Source organism: Gymnoscopelus braueri (genome assembly GCF_963280865.1).
Source record: "Gymnoscopelus braueri genome assembly, chromosome: 12".
Lineage (NCBI taxonomy): Eukaryota > Metazoa > Chordata > Actinopteri > Myctophiformes > Myctophidae > Gymnoscopelus > Gymnoscopelus braueri.
Window position 1 is genome coordinate 15,283,452 of NC_137614.1, and position 23,645 is coordinate 15,307,096.

General features: G+C 39.4%; 3 protein-coding genes across 3 annotated transcripts; 1 reads left to right on the forward strand and 2 right to left on the reverse strand.

Moving 5' to 3' along the window:
* Positions 1-2,886: 2,886 nt before the first annotated feature.
* On the reverse strand, positions 2,887-6,147 carry LOC308096389 (pepsin A-like; the record flags this gene model as incomplete). The annotated part of the gene is made up of 9 exons (XM_080443813.1): positions 2,887-3,024; positions 3,189-3,287; positions 3,601-3,745; positions 3,869-3,985; positions 4,150-4,346; positions 4,456-4,574; positions 5,038-5,155; positions 5,424-5,565; positions 6,092-6,147. 9 exons carry the CDS (start codon positions 6,145-6,147, stop codon positions 2,887-2,889), a joined length of 1,131 nt encoding a protein of 376 aa, XP_080299939.1.
* Positions 6,148-10,698: 4,551 nt separating this feature from the next.
* Positions 10,699-13,173, reverse strand: prok1 (prokineticin 1; the record flags this gene model as incomplete). The annotated part of the gene is made up of 4 exons (XM_080443814.1): positions 10,699-10,818; positions 11,989-12,114; positions 12,975-13,074; positions 13,118-13,173. The coding sequence occupies 4 exons, from the start codon at positions 13,171-13,173 to the stop codon at positions 10,699-10,701; spliced, it is 402 nt and encodes a 133-aa protein (XP_080299940.1).
* Positions 13,174-18,787: 5,614 nt separating this feature from the next.
* lamtor5 (late endosomal/lysosomal adaptor, MAPK and MTOR activator 5) lies at positions 18,788-22,359 on the forward strand. The gene is made up of 4 exons (XM_080445374.1): positions 18,788-18,923; positions 19,015-19,076; positions 19,438-19,555; positions 21,913-22,359. The coding sequence occupies exons 1-4, from the start codon at positions 18,889-18,891 to the stop codon at positions 21,968-21,970; spliced, it is 273 nt and encodes a 90-aa protein (XP_080301500.1). The 5' UTR covers positions 18,788-18,888; the 3' UTR covers positions 21,971-22,359.
* The last annotated feature ends 1,286 nt before the right edge of the window (positions 22,360-23,645 follow it).

Genomic DNA, 23,645 nt, shown 5'->3' on the forward strand with positions numbered 1-23,645 from the left:
GTCGCTCTGCGATAGTGTTGCTGGTGCCTTGAATGGCAAGCACATGCTGCAACACTGTCAGTGCAACAATGGCCTGAAGTGCACAAATCTGTGCAAACTACAAACCTCTGCTAACTGCTAACCAACACAGTGAGGAGTAAGTAGCCTGCTGCACAGCAGACATATTCACATGTGGATCAAGATGAATCATGATGTTGACCTATGGTTGATTGCAATGTCCCAATATTGTGCTTAAGGATTGGACACATTTTAATGCAGCTTTCCATGTATAATTAATACAAACTCTTAATAAATAAGCAATAAAATGGTCATATAACAGACTGTATGCACAAATGTGTTTGTAACACTTCCTGTCTTCCTAGACTTCCCAAGTCTATAATGCTTTATAAACATTATAAGTCATTATAATCTCATTGTAAGACTGTATAATTCCAGTTATACGCACTCACACATACTCATAATGCAATCATAACACATTATAAAACCTCTTTATAATGGATGCCCAAATTAGCGACTGGAAACAGTACAGAGCCATGAAGTTGGTTGCAACCAGAAGGTGTATTTATTCAGCACAAGAACACATGCAGCTCTTCACTCACAGCACTCCCTCATAATGACTGGCAGCAGCATTTTATACACAGCTGAGCTAGACTGTACCAAATGGGTGTGTTCTAAAACATACAATAAATACATAAATAGAAAAATAAACACAAAAAATACATAAATACCTTTAACCTACCAAATATAAAACATCCTGAACTACACAATGATTCTTTCCTTACACTACTACAACAAACCATAAGCAACTTAAAACACATCACAATCCTGACTTGGTCCAGCCCAATTATACTGGAACAGAACAGCACAACTTAAACAGGTAACTTAAGCTTTCAATAATCACTTAAAATGACATATAATAATGTATATTGCACCTAGTCTCTATTGCACTCATTGATATTTATACACATTGCACATGCCCATCATGCTTATCGCCAAACATTTCTGTTTCCACAGGTGGAACTAATTAGCTGTGTGGCCAGCTCAGCTGGACAGGAAACAACTAAAACATTTTCAGTTAAAATGTATTCAACAATAAAATCATGTCTGCGTTTCCTTACTGTGCAAAATACAATGTGCAAATTACACCCTACAAATACCTAAAGTGCCAATATGCTGTGCAATTAATCAATCAGGTTACAATGTACATGTGCAAAGGATAAGAAACAGACTTATAAGTATCATAATAATTCAGAATTACTGGTCACTCACTGACCAGTAGAATGGCCAGGATCAATTAGAATTATCTTGTTGTAATTATAATCATTTTATACTGCATTAGTCACTGTTGTAATGCTTGGGTGATTAAAAGTGGTCAATGAGTGTTTTAAGCAAAGTGAAAAATGCATTAAATCTATGCATAAAACAAACTGTTTCTGCCTACACCTTCAGAAATGTCATTACTTTACTTAAAGCACCCATTGACCACTTATAGTAATTATAATCATCTCTATAATGCAATTAGTAATATATGCAAAAAATGTTTTAATACTGTGTTATAATACTTGACCTTGTAAGACATTTATGAGTTTGAATAACTATAATTATGCTGTGAAGATTATAATGTATTTTAGACATGCTTTCCTTGTTTGTTTTTAATTTGACTCTGTATAGCACTTTGGTCGACCTTGGTCGTTATAAATGGGCTATATAAATAAAGTTTGAGTTGAGTTGAGTTCCCTGCTGTCGGAAGGTGCTTTGTGCCCGGTCTTTGGGATGCCTCACCCAGTGGTGTTCTGCGTCATGGATGGGGTACTTTGCCTTTTTGGAACTGATGCAGATCACTGGAATCCGACTCTGTGGCCCCTCAATGGGTGTTGTTGATGCAATGTGATTAATACCCAGAAACGAATAAATTGACCACAGTCAACTCAAACTCTCACTGACTGCCTGGCTATGCTATTGTTGCTAACTAGTTAGAAGCAGCGCTGGCTCTTCTTTTCCCTAGGGGTTTAAAGGAGTAGTTCACCCAAAACAATACTTATTTTCTATCAATTACACACCCCATGAAGCCTTGAATAATAATAATTTGATGACCGGCGGAAATATGCTAATGTCTCCGGTAGGAGACTCAAATGCAGGTCAAGTGAGTCTCCTACCGTAGACTCAGCCAGTCATCAATTTATTGGTTTAGGAATGTAATAAAAACAAAAAAATCTCCATGAATTCAAGGCTTCATGGGGTGTGTATGATAGAGAATAAGTTTTTTTTGGGGTGTACTTCTTTAAGGGCTTCATTTTAAGGGGTGTAATCCTCTGGCGTTTGGCATTTTTTTCTAAAATAAAATTTCTCGTCATGGGTGGTATGGCCGAATTTGGAGGATTTTAAGGGCAGCTTGTACCTTTGTGTACTGCCTTCTGGAGTTGGAGTAAACTCCAACAGTGTCCAGTGTGTCTTTTCAGTCCTGTTCTAAAGCTGACATATACTTCCTGTCTTGTCCAGGCAGCTAGGTTCAGATGTGTAGGAAGATCTACAGTAGCCTACTTTTTCTTGCCCGTAATCTGTATTTTAACTGCCGTGCTGCCTTTGGAGTCTGATTTTCCCTTGTGGGATTAATAAAAGCCTCATCTTAAGAAAATAATTAATAAACGTATACATAGTGAATGGTAGACATTAGACAAACCATATTGTTGAGTGTGTTAGAAGCTCAAACTATGAATAAGTAAGGTGTTACTTGACACAATGACTGTAATAATATTTTATTCAAAGCAGCAATAGCATATTTACTATTACATCTTGTTTTCCATTTGCACAAGCCATGCGTGAATCATACAGCTCCTATACAGGAAGTCTAGAGTTATTGATTATCCATCAGGATGCTTGGTTTGATTACTTAGACTTGACCAATCCAATGTACTGAGACTCAACGTCAAAGATGGAATAGTACTCTCTGATGAAGACATCTCCCAGGATCCAGAGCTGGTCAGATCCACCATTGCCAAAGCCAGTGCTGCAACCATAGGACCTCTATAGATGGAAAGACAGGAGGAAATGTATTTCACTCACAAAGAATGACACAATTTTACTTGCTAATTATAGCCAGTGTTGCAATTAGTGTGTGTGTGCGTGTAAATGCGTGCGTGCATACAGTACATGTCTTCTCATCTGTAACTGTTTGTGTGTAGACTGACCTGGGAAACGTAGGCAGAGGCAGGGATGGTGAAGGCGTGTCCATTGAGAGTGAAGATCACTTCAGGCATGCTCTGGATGTTCTGGCAGTTCACTGAGGCCTGTATAAAGAATGCCATTTGTTTTAGGGTTAGGAGGAGGGGCTTTCAAGGGTAAGATGGGGGGCATGGAAGATGGGGCGGGGCCTAACTGCTTCGTATGTCAAATGGGGGGCGGGGGAACAGAGGCTGGGTAGGTGGCAGTGTGGGGTTACAGGTAAGGAAAAGGAACTGCTTGGATAATGGGGGGTGAGTGGAGGGAGGATTTGGTCATTTTGCAAGGTAGGAGAATAATCTCTTTTTGGTCCATTTTATCACTGCTGTGTAAATTAAATTGGCGAAATAAAAGAGTCAAGACAAGAATAATTTGTCTCACCATTCCATATTGATTAGTGGTGGCTCCAACATAAGAATTCATGTTGTTTATGTCATTGGTTGGGCCAACAATGAGGGAAGTGCCGGTGTCAATGATAGCCTGGCAGCCACCATTACAGGCCACAGTCTGTCCATTGATGGTAACACTGTAATAGGAGCAATAGCAGAAGCAGAATTAATAGGAGTATCCTGTGTGTATGCATTAGGCAAGGTTTTGCTGCTTACTTTTAAAAAGAGAATAGACACAGTAGACTGGAATATGTTTGCACCTGTCCATTTTGATCTGCCAGTAGGTTTCAGATGTCAGGGGGATCCAAGTGACTTGTCCGGTGTAGTGGTTTGCATCATAACCACCGAAGACCACCTCACTGCCCTGCTCTGAGTTGCTAACGGCGGCATATAAGACAAATGTGTTAGTATGTGTTCCATACTGTTTCAGGAAGACACAGTATACATACAATACACATACAGTACATGTGCATGTACTATACCTATACCTGCCATTGTACACACAACCAAATACAAACACTATTCCATTTATTTTCCGTACGGGCTCAGGTAGACAGAGAAGAGTTTCTGAGACACCAGGTTCTGCTTCATCATGTTGTCAAAGACAGGCACCACATTGTCAGAGGCAATGGACTGGAAGGCAAGTCCAAGGATACCATCAGCCTTCATACTGGCCATGAAAGGAGCCTCTGTCTGGCTGATTCCAAACACCTGCTGGTTCACAGTCATTCCACCAACCTGGAAACGAAAGTCAGTGGCTACTCAAATGTGTCAGGTGGAAAGGTACAATATGCAGATAATTGTCAGAATTGGGCCCCAAGTGATGGCCTTGGCTGTTTATGGTTACCTCAACATTGTCACTGACAAGAGATCCAGTCATGCTGCCAGTACCATAGTAAATAGTCAGAGCCTGTCCGAGCCACTTGTAGGTGGAAGACTGCTGTGGGTTAAATTTCTGGTGGTTTTCTGTAAAATATATGTGGTTTTAGCTGTGCATTTGAGAGAAGGTCATGTAAATCTGATTATAAACACAACGGATAAAAAGTGTTTTACTGTATATGGCTTAAATAATTATAATGATTCAGTCATACAACCATACAGGTTAATTTGGCTTGTTTTACTTTATTTCCTCAGATAAATTGCTAACCAGTATGACTGGCTTCCTTCCTGCCACTCTGGACTTGTACCCCTCTGATGTCTTTGTCCTGGATTTTTAGTTTAGTTTGTTACATCTTTGGTTTTGATTTGTTTATTGAGTGCAGATTTCTTCTGTATATAATGTAGCCTACTGTAAAGAAATAGATACAAATAGGGGAACCCATATCAATTCTTATGGCAGAGCTACATCCTGACTGTCTGTACTGTCCTTTACCAGGAATTGCCTCACAGGGATAAATCATGTTTTTGTATTTAAGTTAACAGTACTCACGACAGGCCTGGCTGTTACAGTAGACAGAGGGTATCCACAGGTTGGAGGAGCCAGTGTCAAAGACAACTTTGAAGGACTGGGGTGGAGTTCCGATTGAGATGACCCCATAGTAAGCCAGCTGGAGGTGACACACAGCAATAGACAAGGTGTTGAAACAGAAATGATAACATTATAGAACATTGTAAACACTACAGGACTGGTTATTAGGGTGACTAAAGTGTCTCCTGCTTTTACTGATTTACTATGCCATTGATGGTGATTATTAGACAATAAGATGAACTAAACCTAATGTATTCTTAGTCCTGGCCAATCTGTTATTTTTGGCATGTTTGTACGAGGAAGGGTAAATTAGGTTAACATGATGTTTTCCCCTAACCTGGACTTACGTCATAATCATTGGTCATGGGCTCAGTGCCTGTCTGGAGGAACTTGACCATGGGGTTGTATGGGTACTTCTGGAGGTATTCCTCCAACTGCCCCTTCTCCTGCAGGACATCCCGTGGAGTTTTATCCTTGATCAGGGGCATCCTTCACACAGTGAGAAAAATATCAGTAATAATGCCAGGCTCCTTTTTGTTATCCATTGCAATACAATAGATAAAGAGAATAGAATCTGTTTTATTCACCTTGACACACAACACAGCAAAACCGTGTAAAAATATAGCCGGACTTGGTTTTACATACTACTGAGTGCACAGATATATTTCATATAATATAGGCTGTGAAAGTAGTGGGTAATGTACACACTATACAAATGAATCATTTTAAAAAATGTGAAAAGTGCTGAGTGTGTATGTGACATTTTAAAATGAATAAATACTTTAGATATGTAGACATACAGTACGCTCATTGTAGGAAACAGCCCCATGTGTATTTATGTGAGTCTGAATAGCCTTGACAGGATAAATCAAAATTGTTTATACTTTTCCGCGGTACACAATGGAGATAATTTCATCAAACCGCACAACCATTTAATTTCATTCATATTATACAGTTATGTTAACCAACTCCTAGGTGTAGAAGAGGTGGCTTCAGTCAGCCAGCTGGTACTTACCTGACCAGGCATTCAGAGAGAGCCACCAGGGCACAAAGGACAACGAGCCACTTCATGGTTGCTAACTTTGCTGTTGGACTTAGAAAGTGAAGAGATGTTGAAAGATGCCATCCTTTTTATACAGTCCATTCAGGTTGTGTCAGCAAATGCCTTTCCATGTCACCAAATATCATGATAACCTGAGATAAGAAATGTGTGATAACAACAATGAATTTACAGTGGTATTTACAGTGTGCAGATAAATTATTATTATTTCGGAAGTGCTGTTAATAATTTATATTGACATTCAGATCAGAAGATTTGTTGTTCATTCTTCTGTGTTCTGTTTAATGTTTTCCATGTGGTAAGATGTAGACTTTGGCTGTTGCACTAGTTGAGTTGATAACACTATTCTTGGAAAAAGGATATTGAAAAGCTTTTTGTTATTAAAATAAGCTAATCTTTTAAATTATTCAAATGAATATAAACTAGAGGTCCGGGCGCCCTACGGGCGCCCTGCCCCCTAGCCGCGCACGGGGCTCTAGCGAGGGCTCGCTTATTTTGGGGTTCCAAAATCGTGGGATAAAAATTTCCCCCCCCAAAAAATAAAATAAAATAAAAATACATGGGGGACCCCCTGGGGGTCAGCGGACCCCCTGGGAGTCTTGGGACCCCCACGAAACATCGCGGACCCCCGTGAAACATCGCGGACCCCTTCGGCTGGCTTTTTTTTATTTATGAAGGTGGTTGCTTGTTTCTGGCGCACATCTGGCAACACTGACCTGTCTGCTTGTCTGCCCCCCAACGTGGCAACCCAGACTGCCGACTCGGTGTTGTTGTTAGCGCTGCGTTGAGACACTGGCGTGTTTTAATGTTTTGTGTGGGATGTGCATGACATATTAGCGTGAGTGTGGTGTGATAGAGAGACATGAGCAAAGTGAAAGCAACGGCGGGGGTTGAAGCGAAGTGGTCGCGTCGCGTGTGTTGTTGTTGTGCAGATGGGGAGATTTCAATGGCGGCCGCGTCGTCTTGCGTCGGCTGTGTTTGGTTTCGCTCGGCGGTGCTCACGCTAAAAGGCAACTCCGCACCAAACAGACTCGTCCAGACTATTGCAGACTACTCCAGACTGCAACAGACTGGTATTCGGTTGGCAAAAGTTGCCATTTAAGTCTGTCAGCCGACTGGCCATTCATGTGCTAATTAGACTTTTAGCGTGCCAGCGTTGCCAGGTCTGCTTATTATAAGCGACTTTGGGCTTGTTTCCCTGCAAAGCCACTTAGGGATGTTCCCAGCGTTTTTTCTTCACTGACGTGCAGTGGTGTAAAGTAACTAGTACATTTACTCAAGTACTGTACTTAAGTACAATTTTGAGGTACTTTTACTTTACTGGAGTATTTCCAATTGTCTATACTTGTACTCCACAACAATTATTTGAAATGTTTAGTTACTAGTTACTTTGCAGATATAAATCATTATGAAACATACATTAACCACTTTAGCCCTATTTTATACTTTTAAGCTATTTGTAAATAGCAGATCTACAAGCTCACAACGTGTTGCGATGCACGCGTTCTGAGCTTGTAGATCTGCTATTTTCAAACATTTTTGTACTTTTACTTTTGGTACTTTAAGTACATTTTTATACCAATACTTTAGTACTTTTACTCAAGTAAATGTTGAATTCCAGACTTTTACTTGTAACAGACTCAGAGTACATCTATTGCATTCAAGCCTGGAATTTCGTCATTTTAGGGGCAAGGCCACTTGGCCTTTGGTGTTGTAATTTTTTGGAGGGCACAAAGGCCCTGCCCGGCCTTCCTGCCAGGGCAGGAAGGCCATCCAAAAAAATAATAAAGATTTTTAAGTCCAAAAATGATTTTTAAGTCCACGGAAATAATGCATTTAACTTGAAGGTTAAGGATGATTGTATTTTAATATATTATAAGAATAGTATAACTATCTGTGAAATATTACCCATTTATTTCACAAAATAATGTGTTGGCAAATGACCAATATTTAGTTATATAGGTCTCAATATGTCACATTCAGCCCTGGACTTCACTGACTGAAGTAGCGGTCACATTAATCACATTAGATTCACAGAATGTATTTTACCCACAAGTTATTTTCATTCAAATGAAATGTGAATGAACTTGCACTAATAATGACTTTAGTTGATTTTTCACTCTTTAAAATATAGTATTTCTTAATTATTAATAATTACAGCTTGTAGATTGGCTATTTTCACGATTTTAAATTGTTTTTAAATAATAATAAAAAAGGAACATACAAGATTTCCACCCGACAGCCATAATATATAGCCAATATATGGTTCTGTATCAGTATATGAGTCCGTTTTTGAAGATTTCATTCTAATTGGCTACTAGCCTGAATATGAATTTCATGAGCCTGGGTAGGTCACCCTGGCTTGGCGGAGATATGCCCTGTAGCACACTCCGCACAGCAGCAGCAGCAGCAGCAGGTGAAAGCAATTCACTTAATTGCTCGTTCTCTCTCCCTCTTTCCGTCTCCTCAATCTCTCGCTCGCTCTTTCTCTCTCAATCTTTCACTCTCCCTTTTTTCTCTCCCTCTGTCTCTCCCTCTTTCTTTCTTTCCTTCTCTCTCTGCCGCTTTTTACCTCCCTCTTTCTCCCTCCCTCCGTTTCTCTCTCCGTCTCCCACTTTCTCTCTGTCTTCCTCCCCTCTCTCTTTCTCTTTCTCTCCCCTCCTCTCTCTCTTTCCCTCTCTCTCTCTCTCTCTTTCTCCCCCCTGTGTCTCTCCCCCTCTACCACTCTTCCTCTGTCACTATCTCCCTGCTTTACGAGCCTATTCATGCAATGCTTGAACTCCCACTCAGAAGGACATGTTTACATACTTGCGCATTACATATTTATACATAAACACGGATGCATGTGACTCACTGGACAAATTTACACACCTGCTCCCAATCACCACAGCGCAAAAGTAGGGCAAATCAATCAATCTCTCTCTCTCTGGGAGCAACAACAAGAAACAGTGAATGTAGGTTTTCATAGACATGGTCGCTTGTTTCTCTCACATAATCTGGCAACACCGACAGCCCTCTGTTGTCACTGCCACTGCGCTACCAGTCGGCTAAAAAGCTGAACATGTTCGGTCGGCTCTGGGTCGGCCGAAAAGGTCCCGACGGACCCCCCGACGGACCCCTAACCGACTGGCCGACGCTTCCCGAAGCCAATTCGGCCCAAAATCGGGCCGACTCAGATTGGTCTGGAGAGGGCTAAAGGGAACGAAAGGGTCTACCTGTAATGTTGTCAGTTTGTGCTGGGCGCAATTAATTATGCTGCAAGGAGGCAAATGTGTGGTGAGCAATGAAAAGTAGCCTACGCCACCTGTAAATTAATCGCGCACGTTGTGGCTTGTGTGGTTATTGATGTGTTGTTGTTGTTTAGTGCGAAAGAATGGAAATGAAGGATTGAATGAATGATAACGGAAGTGAATGAGTGAATGATGACGGAAGACGGGACTTTCCTCTAATGTAGTATAGGATGCAGCTACTTTATATGATGAAAATTCATGAAATTCTGTTGTCTGAGATGGTTGGAAAATATATAATGGTCATATCATATTACATCCATTTTTATATTATAATATTATTAAACAGCTAATCAATTATCTTCCAGTCATGTAGGCAAATTGATCAGGCTTGGGATCAAATTCTTTAGCCCAAGTTTTTAGTCAATAACCTTGTTCAAATATCTCATACGTCGAGATGTTAAAATGTTTCTAAACTGGAAGAAAAAGGATTTGTACTGATTTCATTCAAACATGTGAAGCAACACCAAGTGAAAACATTTTGCAAATTAAAATGAAAACTCCAGTGTGGCATAATATTCTGAATCTGAATGTCAGGGAAATTGTTGCTGCAAGTGAAACGTACTGTACTGTATTCAGGATATTTGAGACACATTGTGAACTTGTAGATCCACAAATTTCAGAGCACAACTCCATCATAAGATGGATAAATTAACTATTTGTCACCTCCCTTTCCATCCGCATCCATTCCATTGCATGGAAAGGTCATACTGTACATTTGCATGTGCCGATAAAGGCAAGTAAGTACAGTACGTCTTATTTTATGACCTTCAAGATCAAGATCGCAATCACTTGGCTCTTCATCCCAGAACACACACAGTGTTATATTTTATTTATTCACGCAGGATAAACAGAACATGGAAATGGAAAGGAAAAAAATTACAGAAATTATGCAACAGCAATGGTGTATTATAGTTTTATTTGCAAATTGTTTATGTTTATTCTTTGGTAAATGAACAGAAAAAGGCTGTGAAAATTAAATAAGAGCTGATCATGATTCACAAATAGCTTGCCAGGAAACTTCTATCTTGTTAAAAGTTTGTGATCTGATGTTTGCTGTGGCACTGTCAAGCAAGTACATTATCTTAGCGTTTCATTTTGGATCTTGTACAGTAGGTGCAGTAATAGTTTCCATACGAATAGTGTATATAGTGCACAGTGTACACAAATGATGATTACAGTCAGTAAAGATGCGATACATGTTTGTGCTCCCTCATGGGTTATTGTTCAAGACTCTTCTCATGTGCTCATCTCCATTTGGATTTTGGGAGTCCATCAAAAGTCCATATTTTTGAAGTCGTCAGAACATCTATATCTGTTATCAGCATATCTGTTGCACGCCAAGTGGGGAAGACAAGGGCAAGTATGATGCTGCCTTTTTCCTGGATAGGGAATCTGGAATACAAAATGTGTGTAATGTGAGTTGTCCAGAGCAACAATAATACCAAGAAGAAGAAAAATAACAAAAGAGACAAAAAAGAAGACAACGCAGAGAGACAAATGAGGGAAAAGAAATTACTTACACAGTTACAGTACAGATTGCACATTTGCTAACTTCCCTGACCAGACCTTGCACCCAAAATGAAGAATATTACCAATGACGTTCAATTGAAAGTGATGTTATGCTACTTTTACTGTGCCAAGTAAACACCCTCAAATAAAGCACAAAGGGACTAGGTATAATACAATGGAAGAGGGTACAGGCTAAATTGAATAGAGGAAAATGTTACAATATAAAATGCTTCAGCAGCCTAACATTCAATGTTATGATGAAACATAAATAATTCAGAGTCATCTGTGCAGGGCATATATAAAAAAAAGAAAGAAAGAATAAAAGTCTAAATATCGAATACATCATTAGTTAGTGTTCATACAAATTTAATTTAACACAGTACTTGACAAATTGGGTAATATTACCCAAATTGGATATTACCCAATTTGTAAACGTAATGTGTTACAAATTACTTTGTGACTCATAAAAGTAATAGGCCCACTATGTAATGTGTTATTAATATACTATATCCCCAAACCCCGATTCTTGGAACCTCATTACACACAAGCTAGTGTAAACGCCATCAAGTCATCAGCAAGTGGAGCTGCTAGTCTGTTATCTTCTTTAAAGATTAGTGCAGAGATGGACATTGTGTTAACAGGCCTAATCACAGACATCTGAAGACGAGCAGAGTGATATACGATTTGGATTGCGTGAGTCGATCAATAGCCTCTGCAGTTATCAGCAGGTTTTCTGAAGTGCCTGCCAAGCTGCAAGCACTTGATATAATCAGTTAATTTCTCATTTTTGAAAGCTAGTGTGCTCGTGGAAGTGAGAAAGGTGTGTGTGTGTGTCTCTCTCTCTCTCTCTGTCTCTCTCACACATACACAGAGTGTGTGTGAGTGTGTGTGTGTGTGTGTGTGAGAGAGACAGAGAGAGAGAGAGAGACAGACAGACAGACAGACAGACAGACAGACAGACAGACAGACAGACAGACAGACAGACAGACAGACAGACAGACGTGACATTAAGGGAGTGAGACAGGATTGACATATTAATATATTTCTCCTTACCTTGTAGCTGAAGGGGTGACATTCATCTCCTTCCGCACCTCTTGGAGTGCACATCCTCAAACCCCTCAACCATAGACTCACAGCACAGCACATCCCGAAGCTACACTGAGCATCTCTGTCACAGGCCTTGATGTCAGACAGACGGACGGACAGACAGACAGACAGACAGACAGACAGACAGACAGACAGACAGACAGACAGACAGACAGACAGACAGACAGACAGACAGACAGACAGACAGACAGACAGACAGACAGACAGACAGACAGACAGACAGACAGACAGACAGACAGACAGACAGACAGACAGAGAGGGGGAAAGGAGAGGGTGAGAAGAAAATAAATGTATAGATAAATGACTGAGACAGACAGAGAGAAAGGGGCTGAGAGAGACAGAGAGAGGGGGAAAAGACGGTCAATAAAAAATACACTCTCATTTGAAGCTGAATTAAATCTGTTCTCTTATTTGCCTTCCTATTCATGTTTGTAGAGCAATGGCCTTTTTATGTATTGCCTGTCATCTCCCTAATCCCTTTAGAAATGAACTTCAGTCAACGGACTGAAATAATGTCTTTCAATTTGTCCAGTGTATTCAAGTAAATGATCTACAATCAGTCACTTGTAATTAAGTCAGAAAAACAATAGCAATGAATAAGCCATAACATATTTGCATATATATTGTTTTGACATAAATGGCCCAATAAAAAAACTGAAAAGGGATAATAATTTGAATTAATACATTTAACTTTGACTATAAACACAGAGCCTCCTATTGTGGATTTATACATAATAAAATCACAAAATGTTAATCCAATATGCATATACAATCAAGATATATACAAACACACTTGTAAACAGCATTGTGCATATAAGTTGACAGCATAACCCACACATTCAAGCAATTCATGAATCACAACTAATTATAGATAACAGGAAAACAAAAACAAACAAACAAACAAGCGAGCCCGTGGAAACTTCCCACTTTACCCCTGTGATGATGGCTCCTCTGGACCCGCTCAGACACACCAGGATGAGGGACAGCAGTAGCATCCTGGAGCCCATGGCAGCAACAGGAGTATATGACACTCTCCTCAGCACCGCTTGACTGCTTGCTACTACAGTATAGTTACTCTCTCTCCTCAGTCCTCACACCCTGCACGGGATCCACTTCTGGCTCTCCGGTCATGTGAGTTCCCAGGTCTCCTCAGATAGGGGAGCTAAACACTCTTTCTCTCTTTATCCTCTGCCAACAGCCCCCCCTCCAGCCACCCACCCCACCCCACCCTAGACCCTACCCTCCGCCCTACACCTCCCCATCCTTAAATCCGCTCCATATGCCCCCTTTCCTTGTCTTTTTTAGGATCATCATCATCTGAATCAGGGCATGTTGGTGTAGAGCTGTACGATTTATGTGGGCTCTCCCCGTATAGCCTATTATGATGATGACAGCTTACTGGAGAAATGTTGGTGTGATTTGGTGATTTAAGAACATGTTGCTAAGTGTGAGATATTTATCCTTGTTTGTATGTTGATTCTGCCAGTGCCTGTGTCTCTAAAATACACACAATGTGTGTTTTCCAACTCTTTTTTATAGAAGCTGACAAATTCACTGCCTAGAACGACTAAAACGACTTTTGTCCTTTAAGCCCCCACTGCCAAGAACGACTTTTTTTTTTTTTTTTTTTTTTATTATTTATTTATTTAATTTCTAACCTAAAGACCAAGGAGATATGATTTGTTGAAGATCTAGACTCCAATCCACTTCCTTGTTAACTTAAAACTTAAACATTTTGTATCTTGGCTCCTGAGTACTTTCTTTTTCTATGAAAAATCTCTGGCAGTTTGTCAAACGCAAAAATAAAAAAGTTCTGGCAGTGAATGAGTTAACATGGCCCAAATTGTTAAAAAGGATCCCTGGCTAATAAGCCTTATATGCCTTAATACATTATAATTATAACAAAAATGTAAAAATGTAAAACACCTTAAACATTTGATTCATTTTAGAAATAGTTCATCTTTTACTCGAGGGGGGTAACGCCCGTCACAAGTTGATGATTTAATTTGTCCATGCCTTATGGAAAACCAGCTTAATACTTCCTAAGGTGGTTAATATGGTTTTAAATACGTTTTTATTACATGCATTCCATACTTTCCATAGGGCTGGACCACACATGAACAACATCATCAACTTGCGATGGGCATTGTCCCCCTTGAGTAAAAGATGAACTATTTCTAAAATAAATAAAATATTGAAGGTGCTTTTAATTTAATATTTTTGTTATAGAGGGCAATTATAATGTATTAAGGCATATAACTCTTATTAGCCAGGGATCCTTTTAAAGCTAACAAAGTAGGGCATTGCTGAAAAAGAGCATTCATAATAAAGGTTTAAAAAAAAGAAAAAAATGTGATCCACTACATGTACTACAGTATACTAAATTATATGAAAGATTGAACATATGGCACCACCTTGTGAGTAAGAGAAACTAGCATGGCGTACAGTACAATGCAAGCTGAGACTCTGGTGCCGATGGATAATTGAAATCTGGTGCTATTTGTCTGTCTTGTCAAGCAGGACAAGGCAAATCACCACTAAAACAATATTAGTGGATTACTGGAACTACAGTCCAACTGATGGATTGGGATTTACATAAGCCATTTATGGATTGAAAGGCAATGTTTCTCATCTGATTGTAGCAGGTTATAATTTTTCCTGGATGCCATGCTACATAAAAGCTGTCATAAACTCTTGTCTGCCCAGGGTCAAAGTGATGAACATTACACTTGCAGATAGAGCACAGCTGCTAGACAAGACAATGAGTAAATAAATGTTAACTTTCTTTTATTACACTAGACCTACTCTGGAACGATGGGAAGACTACAGGGAATCACCCTAGTCTCCTGTAAATTCTAAAACTGGTGCAGATGCAACATGTCTCTGCTATTGCTAGTATAAATCGGTCCAAGAGATGGCAAGGATGTTTCTTATGGTATACAGTATGTTCTGCCTTTAAGCATCCATTACTGTAACAGAAAATACAAGTTTCTTTTTTTATTATTATTTTTATTTCGGTTACTTCCCCAGCAATCTTGGTTGTCATAGTCTGATTGTTCCTGATTACAATATTTTCACCCTAATTAGTCAAAGACCTCAATATATTTGAGGAAACGATAATAGGTCAAACTCCTCTTTGATGTGACTGCACACACAAAAAGAAATTCAGAATATAGGTATCTTTACTTTTTTTTATGTGTAATATAGTGACAAATAAGCAGCCACGTCTGCCAAAATAATCTCATCAAACGGTGATCCGTGGCTCAAATGCAGAATAAACTAGAAAAAGTGCTCCTCGGAGCATATTTTCAGAAGAGCATATTTTCAGAATAAACTAGAAAAAGTGCTCCTCGGAGCACAGGTCTCCGCCAGGTCAGGCACGTTATTGTGGCCTCCTGGTGGCGCTATAGGCCAATGTGAAAAGGGTGCCATTTATTCTTAGGTCGTTCACGGCAATCGGACACTGCATTCATGATTTGAGGCATTTGGTTCCAAAAATGTGTTTTGCTAAATTAGACCTGCTGGTTATAGCGCCATCATGAGGCTGATTTGAAACATTTCAAGTGGCATTTCTTCCTCGGCCTAGTGGGAATGTGTGTGTGCAATTTTATGGAAATGGCAAGCTGCGTTCTGATTTGAGGCAGTTTGTTCAAAACGGACCAATCCTGCAAACTTTGGATGGCAACCTTAACCAATGAGGATGGAATATGGGAAATCGGACAGATCCGTGTTGATCACATGACTATAGAGATACTGTGTACCGATTTGCATGAGGTTTGGTTAAAAACTGTAGGAGTAATGGGAAAAAAATGGGTTTTGCACAAATCGGCCTCCTGGTGGCGCTATAACAGGCCCATGTGAAAAATTTGAGGCAGAGGTTCTGAATTGGCATCCAGGGAGTGTGTGTGCACAGTTTCGCAGCGACCGGGCCAACGGTGCCAGAGATTAGCTGGTAACACACGGACAGGACGGACGGACACACACAGACACACGGACGGACGGAGGGTAAAACATACTCTCTCGCCATGCCTTCGGCCTGGCGGAGACAATAATGGACCTTGATATGAAAAAGGTTGAAAACCACTGAGATGGAGGGAAAGTGGGAGAGCTTGGAAGTGGGGTTAGGTACACACATTACACATTCATGTGTCTACTCTTCATGGACATGCAAATAATGTACACGGACATGTTTTGGATAATGTGCTGTGTGTGTGTGTAAGTTGTAGGCCTACAGCAGTGGTTCTCAACCCTTTCTGGATAAGGGCCCACTTGAAAAAATGAAAAGTGTTCATGATGGGTGCTGTTCAGATGGGTGGGCTGCCCATGTTATGATCAATCAATTCCTATTTAGCAGTATCACAATGAAAACTCACTTTTCAAGATTTTAAATAAAAAATAAAATGTTATTACATAATTTGTTTATTAATGTTAATATTAACATTAAAATCTTGTTGTGTTTTGCCAATCATTTGGGGGGTCCACTTGCAATATCCTCACGGCCCACCAGTGGGCCCCAGTCCACTGGTTGAGAACCACTGGCCCACAGTGTGTGTGTAGTGAGAGTGACGAGCAGCACAGTGTCAGTGGAAACACCCACGCTCTGATTTAAGGGGTGTAGAGAGAGAGATGAGTGATCTTTAGGACGAGTGAAAAGATAGAGAGAGACAGGTGAAAAGATTTAAGAAGAATTAGAGCGGGGTGACGGAGATGGTGATGGATTCCCCCGAAACCCCCGGCCACATAATTACATTCCCCCATTTCTGCCCAGTCAGCAAAAGCACTGAAGCCTGCCTGTATGGGAGCCGGCAGACAGCAGAAATCATGCAGGGGAATGAGCACCAGAGGTTGCCTTTAGCCATCATAATGCAGGATGAAACAGAATGGCTATTACGCACACACACACACACACACACACACACACACACACACACACACACACACACACACACACACACACACACACACACACACACACACACACACACACACACACACACACACACACACACACACACACACACATTACAGTATTCATATTTGTCAGCATATGGTAATATAATTGTGTCCCCTTTAGTTGTTAGGCTATCTTCTGCTTTTACCCATCCAGAGTCTATTGAGCAGTGGACTGGGTGCTATAAAATGTTTTACATTTGAGTGTCCTTTGCCCCAAAGACCTGAGTAATGAGTGTCTCATGCGCCTAAAACCTCTGCGATCCTTAACAAATGAATGAGAATCCAATTTCCGAATAGAGAGTATATATGATGAAAAAAGATGACTGAATAATATTTCAGTTTGTGTAATTTCATTTGAGTCATGAATATTACATTTCCCCTTTCATCCTAGCTCGGGGAAAGAGAGAGTGGAACCTGAGAGGTGGAGTTTCATAATATAAAACTGACCTAGTTTATAAAATGACTACAGTATGTGATGCATATAGTGAATGAATGGTGACCAGACCACAGGGAAGCAGCAGAGCGTAACCATTAACAGTATATTGATCATACATCAAGTGCTGATAGGAAAATATAGTAGCCTATACCCAATGGGCTAGTTACTCGTAATATGATTTCACATATTAGGCTATATTATCTTTCTTCAAGCCTATTTTAAGTGATTGGCTTCACTGTGTAATGGGTGAATATAGTGGTGTACATAAAGCTATGCTGATTACAATTTTTTTTATTAAAAATGTCCTTAAGTCAAAGCTCTACCTGTACTTTTTATAGACCTGAGCGGAAAAGGTGATTCAGCAAAGCAAGATCAGATATTGCATAAGATAATTGAGACACCTGCCGAATCACCTCCATAGCTGTTCGGCCTGTTTTGTGAAAACAGCATTAAGTGTGACCAGTGCATTCATTCAACTGATATCTGTTATCTTCAGAGGTTACCACTCTTGTTATGTGAATTATACATATCTTGTCATCTCTTCAACTCTGCCCCTTGTTTACACATCAAGTGATACAGGTTAATTTGTTTGCTTTGACTATTTGTTGCATTATCATGCAGTATTTTTACATCATTCAGGGCAGTAGTGCTTTAGAGTACACACTGGTGGTGGTGGAAAGTAACTAAGTACATTTACTCAAGTACTGTACTTGAGGTATCTTTACTTTACTGGAGTATGTCCAATCAGTTCAGTACTTTTATTCTACTCCACTACATCTCAGAGGCAAATATTATACTTTTACTCCACTTAGTCCACTGCAATTATTTGAAAACTTTAGTTAGCCTACTAGTTGATTGATTGATTGATTGATGTACTTTATTTAGTAAGACATGAGAAATACAGTACATGGAAGTACAAATTCACTATACAAGGTCTACTAAACTGGAAGACTCATTAAGCACTGAAAGTAACTGAGTTACTTTGTAGATTTTGATTATTATTACAAAACATACATTACCCACTTCAGCCCTATATACATTTCGGCCATTTGAAAATGCAAAGCATTGTGTGCTTAATTGTAGATTGGCTATTTTCAAAAGATTTTAAACATTTCAAAACTTACATTTTGTACATTTTGATACCAATACTTTTGTACTTTTACTCAAGTAAATTTTGAATTCCAGACTTTTACTTGAAACAGAGTGTTTCTACATTGCAGTATTAATACTTTTACTTAAGTAAAAAATGTGAGTAGCCTACTTTTTCCACCACTGTTTGTCATCACTTGCTCACTGGACGGCTGGCAACTGATGAGTAATGCGCGTTTCCTACATTTGGGCCTCACACATACCCATAGAACACGTGACAATCAGCTGACTCTCATTGTGCGGAAGCAGAGAATCATAACAAAATCATTCTAGAAGTTGTATTTTCGAACTGTTTATGAGTGTTAATCATGGAGTCGACCCTCGAACAGCATCTCGATGACACGTAAGTCATTACCTGACTGCGAGTTATGTAACTTTAATGTAATCAACGTAATCATTTACATATAAACTGTATTCTTTTTGTATTCTGGCAGCATGAAAAATCCAGCAATTGTGGGTGTTCTCTGCACGGATCAACAAGGACATAACTTGGGCTGTAAGATATGGCACAGCATTATTCACTTTGTAAAAGCAATAACTAGTATTTGTACATTTGAAGTCTGACATATATCCTTTAGTGGTTGATTAAATTATTGCTCAGCGAGTGCGAGTCAAATCTAGCCTAATCTGGAAACCAGTATGGGCTGGCAGGACTAAAATCACAACAATTATTACATAATCCATGTTTCTTCATAAAGATCTCAGATCATCAGATCTGTGTTGAAAGAAAACAAAAACCAGGTGGCTGTTGACCTTGGGGGTTAGTGGATGAGAGGTGATTTGCTATGTATCATTGTTTTTCCAGTGCTGTTTAGTAATGGTTCTACTTGTCTTCTGTACTCTGAAACTTCTTCCAGGCCGTGGTACTTTGTCTGATGAGCATGGAGGCATAATGTCGGTACTGGCCAAACAAGCAGCGGCTCTCATCAGAGACCCCACAGATACCCCTACTGTTTGCCTAGAATCCGACTTAGGGTGAGGAATTATCAGTGATGGGTTATTGCACAGCAGCCATATTGGAAAGAAATTGGTCCTCTTCCTTACTTCCTTCACAGGTCTTACCTAGCCGCAAGCAACTCTTAGATTCTATTTTTTCTGGAATCTAGAGTTGCAATACCAACCTTGACAGCCCATACATCCAAACAGAAAAGTCCTTTCTGTTTGTATTAAACAACGTTAAACTCACCAACATTGCAGCAGTGCGGAAAGCTTGAATTATCCTCTTTCTATCTGCAAAGTTTTTGTTTCATAAAGATCCACCGTAGACATGTTATGACTTATGAGCTACTTTCTGTCAAGAAATTCTGTGCAGGTGAAACATTTTCTAAGTTTTGGAGTTTGGAAGCACTCGTTGGAAATCACTCAACGGTCCTGCATACCACCTGTTTCGAAATTGCTCATAATGCAGGAGGCGGCAGGACGTTTTGTTATTGAAAACGAGTGCTTCCAAACTTCCAAATAATCACCTGCGCAGAATTTCTTGACAGAAAGTAGCTCATAACATGTCTATGGTGGATTTTTATGAAACAAAAACTTTACAGATAGAAAGAGGATAATTCAAGCTTTCCGTACAGCTGCAATGTTGGTGAGTTTAACATTGTTTAATACGATCAGATAGGACTTTTCCGTTTGGATGTATGGGCTGTCAAGGGTTGGTATTGCAACTCTAGATTCCAGATATTAAAAATAGAATCTAAGAGTTGCAACTTGCTTGCGGCTAGGTTTTACTAATTAAGGCACTGTTCCATTTAGTGTTGCAGAGTGGTTCTCATTTAATTTCAAGGACCCCCATAACTGTGAGTATACAAAGGGTCCACTTGGTTCCATTTGTACACTCTCAGAGTTACACATCTGTAAGGGACCCCAATTTTAGATCCACTGGTGTAGCAGAGTCTTTCCAGTGAGCCAACATGCACAATATCAGCACTCTGTTTGACCAGAGTGGAACAGAGCCTTCCATTAGTATTATTGGTAACACCTATTAAGGAAGAGGCCCAATTTCTTTCCAATATGGCTGCATAAAACATAAATGAAGGTCTGCAGACTGTAGCTCCCTTAAGTGAGATATAAATAGTCTCAAGGACATGAAAACCATTAAGCTTCCACATTATTTATTTTGTTGTCCATGAACCACGATTGGCAACCAACTGTGTTTCATCAAAGTTGACTTGAGAGTTGAACACTGCTCTTAGATACTTTTTAGTTACAATTTGAACGTTGTATAATGCTGGCTTTTGATTTATTACTGAAATCAATAATTAATTCCTTAGTTTTTAATCTGTTATGGTCGAGGAAGTTATCATCACAACATTTGACGAAAGGCAGGTAGGGCACAACCATAATAATCTGACTCTAAGCCCTGGAGAAGAGACAATAGGGCGGCAGTGGCACCAGATAGTTTCACAAGATAACTGCTCTATTGAGAAGTCCTGGATCTGTATACATAATAAAGGGCAGAAGGGACAGGACACAACCGTGGGGTGAGGTCTTGTTGTTGGACCTGTGTCCATTCTACAAAACCTGCTGAAATCTAATCTATCCATCAGGAAGTCTAAAAGCACTAACTGATCAAGTAGTTTAACCACTTAAGCCCTACTGTATATACGATAATAGCAGAAATGGCCGACAACACATCAATGCGATGCATTGTGAGCTTGTAGATCAACAATTTTTGCAATTATTTGGGGGATTGAACAATTTTTGGAAAATGTTCCCAAAATAGGGACACCAGGGTTAATGTGGTTAAAATAAAAGTTAAAGGAAGAATATGTGGGTTATACTAAAAAATTAAGCACACACAGGTATGAGATGAGAGAAAGTAAGATTGATAGGAAAACATTTAGAATGTCATCCAAATGTCCAATATTGAGTAGATATATTGAATTGATTGCTTAATTTGAGCAGTAGCCTGATGCACAGGAAACATCTGTGTGGTGATGCTGCCCCCATGTGGATATGGCAAAGCATGACCATGTGTACTGAATGTGTCAACACTGCACAGTAGCTACTAGCCCAGATAATAATTACACATATAATTTAAATGTAATTCAGACATTTTACAAATTGGAGAGTCACTTACCTATTACATAAGATTTTTTATTTCATAATAATAAGATGATAGATTATTAAATGTGGTATGGTTTACATCTGCATTTTTTAATAACTGCCTTTACAGCATTGCAGAGAAGTTCAAGAGAAAAAAACTTTACTGGTGCAGCATTTCTCATGATCGCAGTTGGGAAAACTATGAGAAATGATTGGCTTTTTGGGTTTTGTTTATCAGGGATGTTTGACATTATTAACACTCACTTTACTGTTGTTGTTTTTCACAGAAATATCCTTGTGAGGACACATGGAACGATCACAGTGGCTGTTCACAAGATTGCATGATGGCAATATGGCACACTGTCATGAGGGTGTTCATGTACAGTAATTTATATATATAAATATGTACACCAGTGTATATGTGCGCGCGCGCGCACACACACACACACACATACTCGTGGACTGATCCTTGAGATGGATGGTAATTGTCTAGGTCAAACTTTTGGTCGTTCCTTGTAATTTCATAATAAAATGCAGCATAAATGAGTTTGTCAGTGACATTAGTCATGTTAAATGCAGATATGATTTTCATAAAATGTTTTCATCATGTTGTTTTAATATGTATTTTAATGTATCTTACACTGCAGTATTCATGCCATCCATATTCATAAATCCAAGGCAGTGTAGGCTACTGTATAACCACCCTTAATAAAATTTAACTTGAGTTTGCTGTCCTTTTCCGTGTTAAGTATTCATTATTTTCTCCTTTGCTCAACATGCCTAGTTAAACTGTAATTTCTTTTGGCAGGACATTTCCTTGGTAGCCTCTATGTTTGAACATGTTAATTAGGCTTCTAGTAATCTATAACTGCCATTACGCCGTTCTAGTAACAGTTACTGCTTTTATAGCCTTGCTTGCCTTTATTCCACATGTTATCATCATTATCAGTATAACGGCAATTAGATTACAGAGCAGTTTTAGACACGTAAATCAAATGTATTTACTGTATAACCTTATAGTTTGCCGATTGTCTGCAGTCTCTAGACTAAATGTTAGTCTGTTGAACAGAGATGTTGGGTAAGTACTGTTAAGTACTTTTTTTTTTTTTCACTACATCTCCGAGGCAAATATTATACTTTTACTCCACTATTATATGAAAACTTTAGTTACTAGTTACTATTTAGATTTTGATTATTATATCAAAACCTACATTAACCACTTGTCTTCAGCCATACATTTTGGCCATTTGAAAATAGCCGATCTACAAGCTCACAATGCATCACGATGCGAAGCATTGTGAGCTTGTAGATCTGCTGTTTTCAAAAGATTTTTATACAGTAAGAGTTTGAAAACTTGAAATGGGACATTTCTGCATAATGAGTACTTTTACTTTTGGTACTTTAAGTATGTTTTCATGCTAATATTTTCAATACAGGACTTTTACGTGTAACAGAGTAAATCTACATTGTAGTATTGATACTTTTACTTAAGTAAAAAAATGTAGTACTTTTTCCACAACTGCCATTATGTACATAGCAGGTGATGGGTCACTTGCGTCGGCCAATGGGCGTAGCTTTGCAGTGGTGACCGACCTGTGCCAGCAGCAGCAATCCCAGCATGATGCGTTATTGCACCGTCTTTCTGGACCATTTTACTATATCAAAAGTAATCAACAAACTATACTGGTCAAACATTGACCAAATTATCAAATAACATAAGAGGCAAAAAAAAAATAGCGGATCTACAATGCCAGGCATTGTGAGCTTGTAGATCTGCTATTTTCACAATATTTATCTGTGGAGCCAAGTTAAACCAAATGTAATGCCTCAACTCCTACAATTCCAAGTGCTTGTCAGGGTGAGGGGTCCCCAGTTAAAATACGATTATTTAGGGGGGTCCCCAGTTCAAACATGATTTTTTTTTTGGGGGGGGGGGTGTCACGGGCTGAAAAGGTTGAGCACCACTGGTCTACACCTCCACTGACCACTGATCTACGTCAGAGGGCAATTCCCTTGATGT

Bases quoted from the DNA above. Each gene is read 5' to 3' on its own strand.
- lamtor5 (XM_080445374.1), top strand. From the start codon at position 18,889: ATGGAGTCGACCCTCGAACAGCATCTCGATGACAC. The intron at 18,924-19,014 runs GTAAGTCATTAC...GTATTCTGGCAG, and splicing joins GAACAGCATCTCGATGACAC to CATGAAAAATCCAGCAATTG. The intron at 19,556-21,912 runs GTGAGGAATTAT...TGTTTTTCACAG, and splicing joins TGCCTAGAATCCGACTTAGG to AAATATCCTTGTGAGGACAC.